At 34.4% G+C, this 13,601-nt stretch overlaps 1 protein-coding gene across 3 annotated transcripts in view; it reads right to left on the bottom strand.

Moving 5' to 3' along the window:
- GLS (glutaminase) overlaps positions 1–13,601 on the bottom strand; it is a 61,543-nt gene that overhangs the window by 29,422 nt on the left and 18,520 nt on the right. For 2 of the 3 annotated variants that reach the window (XM_086615666.1, XM_086615667.1), the window contains exons 7-10: positions 9,671–9,729; positions 1,965–1,997; positions 1,640–1,698; positions 439–505 (exon numbers count right to left, since the gene is read on the bottom strand). In XM_086615666.1, the coding sequence (XP_086471792.1) occupies positions 439–505; positions 1,640–1,698; positions 1,965–1,997; positions 9,671–9,729 (218 nt within the window). Of the gene's footprint in view, positions 1–438; positions 506–1,639; positions 1,699–1,964; positions 1,998–3,578; positions 3,629–9,670; positions 9,730–13,601 lie in introns of those variants that run through there. The other variant, XM_086615668.1, reaches the window with a different exon arrangement.

Raw genomic sequence — 13,601 nt, 5'->3', positions numbered from 1 at the left:
GATTTAAAACTAAGTATTTATTTAAATGTAACAAGTAGAAATAGTAAATGATGTCAGAATTCAAAATAACAGTGCAGTGAGGTCAATAAGCTAGATATTTTAATATTTTTCAGTACAGCTTTCAACATCTTTCAATGAGCAAACTGCAACATGCATCTAGGAGTTTTAAAAAGTCATCTCCATAGCATAGATTATGCTTTTTACAGCAAATAAAATTACCACGGCTATGATGCAGAAAAAAGATTACAGGCAATCTATTAGAATGATGTAAGTATCACACTTACTAAATGACAGCATTTTGAGTAAAAGTATGAAAACACATACAGCATTAGAACTATTATGCCATATTGTACATTAAATACATTAAAAAAATCTTCACAGACTATGAAAAAAACCCACCACACAGATTTCAAAAGACAATAAACAAACGAGATCAACCTTTTTTTCTTTCAAGTAATAGCCGATTGCAAAGTTTCTATCGCCACTCTCTCTTTCAGACTGGAACCTTAAAATAAAAATAAAAAATAAAAGTCAACAAATCAAACTCAAAAAAACCCCACACTTCAGAGACACATATTGTATTTCAATAAAGCTGCACGTAAACGATACGTTACTTCAGAATACAAACACTGTACTAATGGAACAGAAATTGCCACAGAAGATCACCCCAGTACACCCAGTTGGAGTGAATTAGGTTTGACATCTGAACACACACAGTACTGGTTACCTACACCTACATAAGCTGACTTGAAGAAAAGGCAAAGAAGTGTCAGATCCTACTCTGAGAAGAGCTTCTAAAAAGAGAATAGCGGAAGGAAACATCCCACAAGGAGCTGTAGCAAAAGCGTCATTCACTGACAACGCTGACCAAATCAGAGAGGAATTTGAGGATCAAGCTGCGGGTCAAATAGCGACCAGACCGATGGCTGCACTGTTTATCATGAGGATTAAGTCCAGGATGAAACCTAAAGGAGGAATCTGTATGGATACAAGGGTAGGTAATTCTCACTTGTCTGGTTCATTCCATGGTAAATGCTTCTATGTTAACAAAGGCCAAGAAAAATATGAGTGATCTCATTCTGCTTCCCTGCATCTGCATGCCAACCAGTAACTTGGAAGCAACTCTGCTATACGGAATCTTCATGATTTTCCTAGTGCTGCCTCAAAAAGCTCTCAAGATTTTTGGAATGCTATACATTGAGTTAATGGGGGGAACTGTTTTAGAGAAGAATTTAAATATGCAAAATAAAAAAGCATAACGAGTCCCAATTTTATAAAGGATGCTTTCTAAATAAACATTTGATACACAGTCATCAACATGCAGAGTGTAATTTTTAATGTGAATGCCAGGAAGATAAGCAGTGCACTTACAGCCCTCACTGCCGTAGCACCGACAGAGCACAGAGACAGAATGACGACATTCCCAAGAGGTAGCAAACACTTTTACGTGAAGTTTAGCCACACCAATGTCAGAAACATGCACAACTTCATAAATTTTAAGCCAAAACACCCTCTAATATTAGGCATGAAATGATGGTTTCAATGTACATAACTAAACATTGCCATAAGCTCACTATGCCAGCTATCACCTGAGGTGTTTCCCACCTAACTTAACAGCAAGTAAATAAAAAATACTTACGTAGCGTTACTGAATCCAACATACTCATTACCAGCCATTTTATTCATGAACTGCATCACCTGTTAGAGAAGAAGGGGGGAAAAGCATGCTAACATTTTCAGACATTAAAAAGCTCTAACTGATGAGCTTTCAATCCAGCCTTACCCTAAACCTTGTAGCACAATTTTACAAATGCAATCCAAATCACTAAATGTTTAAATAATCAAGTACAGACAAAAAGGCAAAATGTTTGAAATTAGTAAAATTTCATTTGCAATTCTCTTGCCATCTTGAGACTTTTACCACTGAATTTAGTTAATAAAGGAGTGTTGTAACATGAACTTACGTAGTCAAATTTTTCTGCATTATTTGCTCCTTGCTGCAAGAAAAGAAAAAATAATTTACAAAAATTGTTAACATAAGAAAGAAGTTAGTTCACTTAACAGTATTAGGATTTTTAATGCATATAACTAAGGTATGAGACTAATTAAGAATAAGGTACTACAATCATTTCATATATTAATGAAAAAATTAAAGTGTTAGATAAGTAAATATTTAATTATCACTTAAATTAAATAATCCTATAAGAGTCTTATCAAACACCTGCATGTTGGAAATGAATTTAAACTTAAAAAGGTATGCTTTATTTTAAGTACTCTCTATTCAACTTTATGTGTTTAGCGTAAGTGAATGTAGTAGTTAAAGCAAAAAAACACAAAACTAACTACAATCAGGATATTTATAATGAAAACACAAACTTTTTATAGATTAGTAACCCAAAGGTATTCTTACATTACCAACAGAGCTGAGCATAGGAAAGTTCAGGATACTGAAGTTAAAACATTTCCATGGCTAGCGCCCATACTAAGAATTTAGATCAAAGACTTAAAATAAAGTGTTACCCCTTACAATGAAAATAATTGCATTTAATAAAAAAAAATCTGATATAATTAATATCTGATTAAAGTCCTATCTATTAAAAATTAGAAGTTAGAAAAGTAGAATTTCACATCATGGAGTACATCATTGTGCTAACAATGTAAGGAAAAATTTAAATCCAACTTAATAAGCATGCTAGTGAAACTTCATTCTTAGAGTTGGTTGGTTTGGGTTTCTTTACAGGGAGGACAAGGGGTGTTATTTGGGGCACTTTTCTCCCCACTCCCCCAACCCCCCTCACTTAAGAACATTCTCAAATTTAGTAGCTGCCAGTTAAAGATGTATTATTTTTTTACAGGTCTCTGACAGGTGACCTTTCACAAATTCCTACAGCAAGACGTTAAAAGAGGGGTGGGAGGTAAAAAAAAAAATAAAAAAAATAGTGCATGGTCTACTGGGAGGTGTTTTTAAATTTTTTTTGAAGTAGCCAAGTAGAATTTTTTTGAGGAACTTTAGTAAACAATGGCATCACATATACAAGTGGAAACAATGTATCTGGAGAAGATGTTTTTAGAAATAATTTTAGTATTAAAAGATACTCTATTTAGATAACAAAACTCTGTTTAACATATTTCAAACAATTCAAGACACCACTTGCACATGGGAATGGGGAAGGAAGTGGAAAAAACCTGAAGCTTTATATCAACCAGTATTTTACTTAATGGCATGCGTAAAGCCAGTCTCATTTCCCACTCTGTCTGTGGATTAGGGTGTTGCAGATAATCTTGGAAGCCCATGCATCAGCTCATCTACAAGAGGATGTGCAGTCATACACGTACGATCACTAGCTGAAAGGAACACCACACTGTTTTCTCAAAACTATGCACCAGTGGTTACCTTATGCTTAAAGGCTAATAACCTTACTCTTAAAAGGCAATAATCTCTAGCTAATCTGCAATAAAATAAAAAAAAAATCACGATACATTTCATCAAAATGTTCCTGTATAATATACCAGAACACAAGTCTTAAAAATTTAACTCCAAATCTGTTCAATGAAAAATAATTAAAAGAAGAAATTACCAACTTCATTGAACTGTTGCAGTTGTCAAAATATTCCATAGATCCTAATGCTGTAAAATATGTAACAACATTTAAACCACAAAAACCTTTTCAACCTTTCAAATGCACAATGAACATCTTTTTTCTGGGAAAGTGGGTCAGCATTAGTTATGGGATGCTGCATTGATAATTGTATGGTTAGACATGTATAATAAATTGAAACAAGTTCTTGTGTTAAAAAAAAGAAAGAAGGAGAAAGGGATCATGCTTTCTGCAAAAATATAAATACATAATACTTCACTTTACTTTCTTTTCCCAGTTAAAGAAAAATTCCTAGCCCTGCAACAAAAACCTGGCTTTACTAGCAGCATATAAAATTGGTGGGCAAAAGACTCAATGCAAACTTTTTCCACATTGACTTGTTATAAAAAAGGTTTCTTCTTAAAATTTACATCTAATCTCATATTTTGGAACGAAAATCTTCTGTATACTAATTCAGATGATGCAGTTTTAGTCCTTGATGTTCCACACACTTGTATAGGTACTTGACATCAAACACAAAAGCATTGTTACTGAAATTAGAGCACTCATATACCCAAAATATTTGCCTCAGTAATCATATGACCAAGACCTCAGTACGGATTAACATAACACATAACTAAGAAAATTTCACTTCCATACACAAGATGACGGCTAAAAAACCCAACACATTAGTTTCCCTCTTTCAGGAGCTGACAGAGGTGTGCTGCTCCCCCTAAAAAGCTGAAGAGACACAGAGGTAACACACATGCTATTATTAAAATCCAATTGCGAATATGAAATCCTAACATTGGGAATACTGAGCAACTTCTCCACAATAATTTAAACAAATACAAGAGACAAGAAAACGCCTATTCTTGCACAAGTGCTTCTTATTTTTAGCTTGATTGTATAAGCTTACAAGGTTGGGGGCACTGTGACAATATTTCTTAAAAAGCACTTTGATTTAAGTTCAGATGCAATTCATCTGTCTAGGACATCAAAGGAAACATTCCATGCACTAACTCCACAAACACTTAGTAGTACATTTACTGGAACATATGTTCATATACACACTTATTGTACACATGCTTGTGTGTATATACATATGAAAAACACTTCTAAATGAATACAAAATGAAATTGAAAAAGTTAGGATTGAAGCAGTGTGATAGGCAGAAAATTCAAACTTGTAGAAGACAGACACTTAAAACCACATGGATAGTACGACTGTCAATCATAAATTTGAATTTTTTGACTGTGTCGGGTTTTAGTGATCTTCCCTTTTTTTTAATTTAAAAAAAAAACAGAACAAGGTACTTCTATTATTTGTATTTCTAGTAGAAAATTATAAGCAGTTGCATGCCTACATGTACATAGGAAAGGAGAGACTCATGGATACTTACCAGAGCTTGCAACAACAAAATTAGGCAATACTTATTAGAAAAGTAGTTAATATTAGCCACTTTTCATTGATCAAAATGGAATGTTTATACAATTAGACTTCATAAACTCTTACCATGTGTCTCTTGTTAAAGTAATTTTTCAATTTTGACTCTAAGCCAAGCTAATAAAAACAACTGGATCATGAGAAGTTTATAATCTTCTAATAAAAGAAGATTATTTAAAAATTAATTTCTGGCATTTTTTTAAGCCAAGTTTATAACTTAACACTATACTGTGATGAAAACATCCAGAAAAAAAAAAAACAAAAACAAAAGGTAACACTACATCAGAGTGCAAGAAAACATTTTTGACATTTGTGCATTTTACATTAACTTAACTATTAATGTCTTTATTTTAGTTTTCTGTACTTACACGTTTTAATTGCATTTGTTAATCTGGGCCTGTTCTGTGAGAACACTTAGCGTGCCATTTTCAGCTCTGAAATACTTGAGAGTACACTGTCACAGACAGTATTTGATCCACTGAGATCAATACTATTTGTATTTCAAATACACGCAAGAATTATTCGTGTGTCCTTCAGGTATTAAATACTTGCATGGGTGACCACTGAATACATGTCATTTCAAGTATCACTACTACATATTCTATGTCAAATAATATCCAATACATTTGAGTTATAATAAAAAGCAAGCGCAGAATAATGTGAACGTACATTCTAATCAAAATTAGTTACTATAAGATTAATAACCCAGGAAGAAAGGAACTTCACCAAAATAAAGACAAGTATCTGGCAGAGAAGATCACAACGCCAACACATGTTTTCAAGCGGTATGTATGTACATTTACAAATCAGTCTATCAGGAAAGATAAATGGAGTGGGGAGGATAGAGCAATTATGCTAAATCTGTACTGTTTATTGTAACTATAGTGTCAAATACGCCATGCATTTCCCCACTCTTCAAGTATTGGACCATAACTCTCTAGGTTTCCTAATAACTGTATCCTGACAGCAAACAGATCCTTGGCACAGCTGGACGGGCTTTTCCAGCACTCTGCCTCATTTATTTTATGACTTATCATCATATTTAGAATGCTCTGAAGTATATCGGATACACTTCTTTATGTTTTCTACAAAAAGAAAAGCTTTCATTAATTCAGTTTTTTCAGGGTCAGTAAGATCAGCATTTTCATTTGCTCATACGCCAAATATTTTGCAAGGACTATGAATATTGCTTCCCATGTTATTTCATTACCATGGAATACCTCCCTTCACCAGGCATCACTATCTGTGTAAGATTGTGCATGTGGTTGTCAGCATTTACAGGATTTACATACACTGTATTTGCTCAAACCTTTGTTGTTACACTAGGAAAGCTTTTACCTACTGATGGAATCTTGAAGCATGCAATAAAAATGACTGAAGATTAATCCCCTGTCCTCTGGGGATTCCTTCTGCAGCTATCTGCTGCCTTCTACATATTTCTCTGGATCATTCTTCATCTCATTTGCACTGGACCCTTCCTCTTCATCTCGTTTGCACCTCTAACGCACGACCTTCCCCACGTAAAGATACGGGGAAGTGGGCGACTGCTGACACAACTACTGATATTCCTGCAGTTGATACACTTTGAGAATTGAGTTTAAGGATTAAAAAAAAAAAACAACTAAAACCACCACCAGCATTAACATCTATCCTTACTACAGGCAATGAAGACTTTTCCCAGTCAACGTGACGTACAGAAAGCTGTGTGGTTACAGAGCACTGAATCTGTACTAAACCTGTATCTTCTTTCAAGCACCTGTATTTCCTTGGAGACATGGAAGAATCTACCATTTTATCTAACACCACTTTTCCACAAACTCCTGTAATTGCTGCTACAATTTTGACAATAATTATTGGGAAGTTGTTATAACTATGTAATTTATGTAACTAGTAATAAAGGCAAATAGCTGTACAATTATAAAAAGGGAAAAGGTCCTTAGGGATTTTCGAAAATTGTATTTCTTTAAAACTGGCCCACATGAGGTATTTCTGCTAAAGCATTTTTATTGTATACACATGCTTTAAATTGCTAGAACAGTCTGTGGAGCGTGATGCAAGTACAGTTAGAACAAAGCTGTGAGTTAAGGCACCAAAACATAAATACATCTTAATTCCACACACATGACAGCGGGAGAATCATTTAAGCTGGTAAAAGTATGATATAGTCATGCCTAAGTAAGCCAAATAGATGTTCAACTTCACATGCACATACGCTTTGTTATGAATAGCAAGGACTAAACATAACATTACGGTTTAGGTCCATGCTTTGTTCCAAGGTGCCTGTACCAAATTCTTAAGGCAGTTGGGACTGGGTAGGTGTTGCTAAGAACACTTCTTTCCCCTAAAATGTTAACGTACTACATATTCTGACAAAATGATTACTCCAAACGTCATCACTTGTCCACGAGGAATCATAATTTATGCCAGATTCTAGGGGCAGTTGTGTGCAAGATCACACATACTAACAGCTGCTAAATTCAGTACAACGTATGTAAATTTTGAAAGACTTGTATCAATTTATCAGAAAAAGATAAAATAATGAATACCAAAAAGAGGTACAAGCATTCTTAACACTGAAATCATAGAATCGTCTGGTTGGAAGAGACCTTCAAGATCGAGTCCAACCATTAAACGTAGCAACCATCTCTCCATAGCCATCAACATGCTATCATTAGATAAATCTGTCATACATGGTGACTTCGACCACATTTAGTAATCTCAATTTCCTTGGACTCAAGGAGCCATACACCGTCTTCAAGATATGCAAGTAACACCTTAAATAAACAGAATGAATGCAGAGGAACTGAGGGCAAGTACGGGTTAATGAAGCCACCTTTTCCAGAAAAAAGTAAGTCTTAGATTACATCAACTATAAATGTTAATTACTTAAATCACTAAATAGTTAGTAGGAATACTGTTAAGTTGCAGATTGTAAAGAAGTTATGTCAGAAAAAATACAACTATTACGTAACTTTGTCCCTGTGACCCTCTATGCAATTTTCTTCAGAATATGTTTTGTTTGGTTAGTTAGTCAAATGATAAATGGTATCTTAGTGGAAGCAGTACATAAAATAATCTACGTTTTAATCACACTGAAAACAAATAATGGAGTGTGATAAGTACAATACGCGCCCACTAGACGTGCAGTTACCACATGCAAAAGAGTCAGTGCAATGCAATACTCTTGATGAGAGCATGACAGAAATAAAACCAAATAAAAATAAAAAAAACACCCAGCAAAAACAATCCCCCAACCTTCTAACAAATATCACAATTGCATGCAGTAAAGAAATCCATGTTATCTATTTAGAAGTACACCATTTATCAAGAACTATGTGCCTTCTGCAAGAGGCACATGCTTGTGTTTTGCCTTATGACAAGTACGGCATGTTGTAGTAGGACTAACATGTTGACATTTCAGACAAATGTGTTATGTCAGATTTTCAAATTCACTATTATTCAAGTGAATTTCAATGCTCAGTCAACCTTTAAAAAATATTAAATGTGAATAAATTTACCTGTCATACTTAAGGCCATTTTCTTTCACCTACAGCTATTAAAGATAAATGTCTTTAAGCAGGAGTTCTTACACCTTCTTTAAATATAAAATAACAGAAAGTCATGATCTAAGTAATTTTTAAATCAACAATTTGGAAATAGGAGGTAGGAAACACACTGTAGCTAGTGGACTTTGAAACATAACCAAGACAAAGGCTGTAAACATGATTTTTAGACCTCTGAAGTAACAGTATTAAGTTTTCTACTTCAAAACTCCAGGGGACTGACATTCTAAGCAGGTATCCTTAAAAAAAGAAAATAATAGGTGTTTGTACCAGTGGCTACCGAAAAAAGGCAGAAAATACAATTAAAGTACCTGGCAAACATTAGCATTACATGGATTTTACGTCATTAACAACTTCAAGAGACGCAGACGGCTATTCTAAGAAAAAACAAAATACAGCTTTCCAAAAGTCGCAAGATCATGGACTAAAGATGTCATTATTCATCTATGGTTTACTCAGCAGAATACTGGTAACTGTTTCCAAACACGCTTAACTTAATGAAGCACATTTAACACCCCAACAGAAACTACATAACATAGAAGTTAAACATAATTTAGTTTTACAGCATGTTAATAGCAGACAAATTCATTAAGACTGACGTGCGAATATAGCTGCATTGCTCCTGTACAAAAGACAGCATCTGCCATTTCTTCTGCACAGAAAAAAATACTCTTGTAACTTTATGCTATATAAAAGCATTAGGCATTCAGAAACCTAGTTCTGAATGCTGTAGAGTAAATTCCTAAGGACATACTCTAAGTGTTTAACAAGTATGAGGCAATTCTCTCAAGAGAACATCAAGTGTTGTGCAGTTACAGAAGGAAATGAAATAAGAGTAAAAACACAAAAGAAAAAACAAAGACTTTCAGCTGCACTGTTATTTTTTAAAAACTGCTAGTCTAATATTGCATTTGTTTGGAAGTGTTACTATTTCCAAAACATCAGAGCTTGTCTATCTGTTAACGAGTAAGCTGCCATCAGATACTGCACACAGAAAATGAAAACAGTTCATAATCCGTACAAGATACTTTTTCTACATTCTATTAAAAATATTCTGAGAGGAACTAAAAGTGAACTTTTTACCTTGATTAAAGACGTGATCACAATTGCTCCAGCATTCACCATAGGGTTATGAGGCCTGTCTGTGAAATAAAGTTCTCAATTACAAACATATCCCAAGACACATTTGTCAAACAAAACCAGTCAAGTGTTTAAGTGAAAACTGATAAATATTAATGGATGACTTGAAGCTATGATTGTGGAATATAATCCTAAATCAAAACCAATGTAATCCAACATTATACACAATTTTTTGTAATTCTGAAAGAAGTATTTTACAGATTAGAACACACTCAGTCTAATGTTGCTTAACAGTCCAGTAAATTAATCAGTCTGGCATAATTTTTCTTGAAAATTTTGAATCTTCTTCAGAATTCCAAGATTTGATCGATGAACATCTGCAAATGGAACAACCCCTAAGGAACTTTCCAATTTTTCTCCAAGATACCAAGTCTCAGTGACCTTACAAGTGTCCAAACAGGTCCTTTAAAAAAAGAACTCCAGTTCTTGAATATCCTTACTGCTGTATATAAGTACAAAACCTTCATTCTTTTTGAGAATCAGAGGTTTCTGTTGGCAGCTCTGAAACACAAGTAACAATTTACTCACCCTCACTATAATTTAACTTTATAATTGACTTGCATATATTTGCTACACTTAAGTTTTTCTTTTTAACACTGATCTCCATATTAGCAGTATTTTTGCATTCCCAGTCATTTTTGGCTGCTCATGTGAATGAATCACTTTTTTTTTTTCTTCTTTTTCCAGAATTGTCTACTCGGCTGTCTACTTTTTTCCAAATACAAGTTTTTGTTCATCAACATCTACCTCCTACAGCTATTTTTTTTTAACTAACGTTTTTGCTGTGCCTTCTAACTAGGATTTGATTTTTATGTGTTCTGGTGTCTGAAAACCTCAATCAATATCGATAACATTAATATCATGTCAGGTTTGAATTCTTATTTTTATTTGCTATTACTTTGTTACCAAACTCTGCAAAGCTAACTGACACACATCACTAAAAACAAAAACACACAAAGAGACTCTAGAAATATATTCTATATAATCAAGTATTAAAGGCAATGACATGCTCAGACTGAAAAAAAAAAAAATTTCACACAGCTTCTCTGCAAGTCTCTTATATTGCTGCATCATCTCATTATATTTTGGAGTAAATTCATGTTTTTATCCTTAATGAAAAGCATAAGTCATAATAACCCTTCAACTTCAACTAGAGTGCCCTGCTTAAGTCTAGCACTGATTCAACCATTTGTCTTTTGCACAAACAACCCACCTAACAGCCTCTGAATAGTAAATATGTTCTTCTCCGATGCAGCACTGTTTTTCCCATGGGAAGGAGATACTTGCCTAGAACAGCCTTTTACATACAGAACTGCAATATATTTAAAAGGTGTATCTAGAATCGTAGAATCGTTCAGGTTGGAAAGACCTTGAAGATCATGTAGTCCAACCGTTAACCTCACACTGCCAAGTCCACCACTAAACCATGTCCCTGAGCACCACATCTACATGTCTTTTAAACATCTCCAGGGACAGCGACTCAATCACTTCCCTGGGCAGCCTGTTCCAATGCTTGACAACCCTTTTGGTGAAGAAATTTTTCCTAACATCCAATCTAAACCTCCCCTGGCACAACTTGAGGCCATTTCCTCTTGTCCTAATGCTTGTTGCTCAGGAGAAGAGTCCAACCTCACTACAACCTCCTTCCAGGTAGTTGCAGAGAGTGATAAGATCTGCCTTGAATCTCCTTTTCTCTGGGCTAAACAACCCTGTTCCCTCAGCTGCTCCTCCTAACGCTTATGCTCCAGACCCTTCACCAGCTTTGTTGCTCTTCTTTGGACACACTCCAGCACCTCAATGTCATTCTTGTAGCGAGGGGCCCAAGACCGAAGACAGTACTTGAGGTGCAGCCTCACCACAAAAATAAAAATTCACTAATAAATTCACTACTAAATTAAAAAAAAAAGTTTTAAAATAAGTATTTAGTTACCTAAAAATCGCTCCACTGGACATCACTATGGAATGGTGAAAAAACATGTATTTTTTCAATGCCTCAACACTGCTTGACAATTAGCACGATTGCTCTAGCAACCTGCCAGGCAATTATGCCATAAGCGAACCAGACCTTTTTCCCTAATAAGCTCAAATTACAGTGCTTTTCCTCTGCCAGTTCCTCTGACCCTTTTTGTCGATCATGGGCCTTACGCCCTTCTTGTCCGACTGGCTGGCAGTCTGTGAGCACAGAAAGCAGAGGGTGCCACACGTACACAGTACAGGCATTTTAATGCACAGAAGAGTTCTTCGTGACAATTTTTTTCTGAAATGACACCAAAATGTGTTTGTCCAAGACAAAAACTTAAAAGAAAGAACTCCATCTTTGGTTAACAAAATCCTTCAGCAGAAAAAAAAATTTCCTGGCAATCATTCATTCAATTACAACGCAATATTCATTAGTGGACTACATTCTACAAACAATTATATTACTGGACTAATTCTACAAATAATTAACACCAAGAGAAGGTAAGAGATACTAACTGTACATATATATGAGTATTGTCAGACATGCTGCATTATGAACTCAAGAGGCATGAAAAAACCTGCAAACTGCTTGATGACCATAAAAATTATTCCTGATGATGCCTATTTCAGACAGATTTTACTATGTAAAATTCTAGATCTACTTCAATCAACTAGAATAATCGTTTTTTAATTAACATGGGAGTTGCTTTAGTCCTCCAGACACCTGAATTGTTTGATGGGCCCTATGCTCCCTTTGATAAAAAAAAGTTTTAAAATTGAATATTCACAAGGCTGCAGAAGTTTCCACATTTCCATTCCACAGCACAGATCTTAAAATGTACATGAGTCTTAGTAACACTATTTTTTTAAATAAGTTGGCATTTTTAGCTATGATTTTAAATTGTCTTGCAATATTCTCCATTCTTTCCAGCTTGAATCCCAATACTAATAAACAAAAAAAATGAAAGAACACCCTGTTTTAGGTTTCTTTAATGTATTAACCATAAAAAAATACCTTCAGATGCATGTCTAGCCAGTTTTCAAATACCCGCATAGCACTGCATAAAATCCTGATTACAAACATGAAATTCAACGCTATCAGAATAATTAGAAAGCAAATAGATTAAATATCTATATTATATATATAATTATTTTCAAATCTGATCTTCAAAGTAGTTAAGAATGTTCAAACCGCCAGATACTCTGCATATCCAAGATTCATACATCAATTTAAAACGACAAGTAAAGTTTGTAATCCCTTCTTTCCTCCTCCACTCACAGAAACTCAACTTCCCTTTCTCTAACTGAAACGTTGCTATTTATTAGACCTTCTGGTTTAGGCTTTTGTTTAAGGACTGTATAGATAAAAGGCTGTTCAGGTTAGTACTAACATATTTTTCTCATGTTATTTATATCAGGCACACAAGCACATACTTCAAAATTAGCATTTCTATCATGTGAATTAGTTCTCTTTATTAATGTAATGCACACTGGTCAAATTTTCAATAATCCCAATTCTTCTATTGCATAACAGTCTTATAAACACTCAAAGTCTAACAGTAATACAATAAAAGACCATAGCCTAGCAATTCATCTTCTCTCACAGTTCAATTTTAAAAGTAGCAACAAAAAGAAGAAAATAACTACTATACATTCTGTTATTTCATTAAAAAGACAGAACACCTATATTGATCCAAAGGAAAATACAGGCAATTTTCAGCACCATCAAAACTTTTTTTATATGAAAGCTTTCTTAGGACATGAAAGGCAGTCTTCTTCACACTGTACAACATGGTATTTGGAAAAACAAAAGCAAAAGAAGGCAAAAACAACAGAGCAAAGCTTGACAAAATGCTTAATTTCTTCTTGGTGATACACACGCATGTTGGTATTTCATTACCACTTACTAACCCAA

This window comes from Tauraco erythrolophus, chromosome 8 (genome assembly GCF_009769465.1).
Source record: "Tauraco erythrolophus isolate bTauEry1 chromosome 8, bTauEry1.pri, whole genome shotgun sequence".
In the NCBI taxonomy this organism is placed as follows: Eukaryota; Metazoa; Chordata; class Aves; order Musophagiformes; family Musophagidae; genus Tauraco; species Tauraco erythrolophus.
This window is presented reverse-complemented; position numbering and strand designations above follow the sequence as displayed.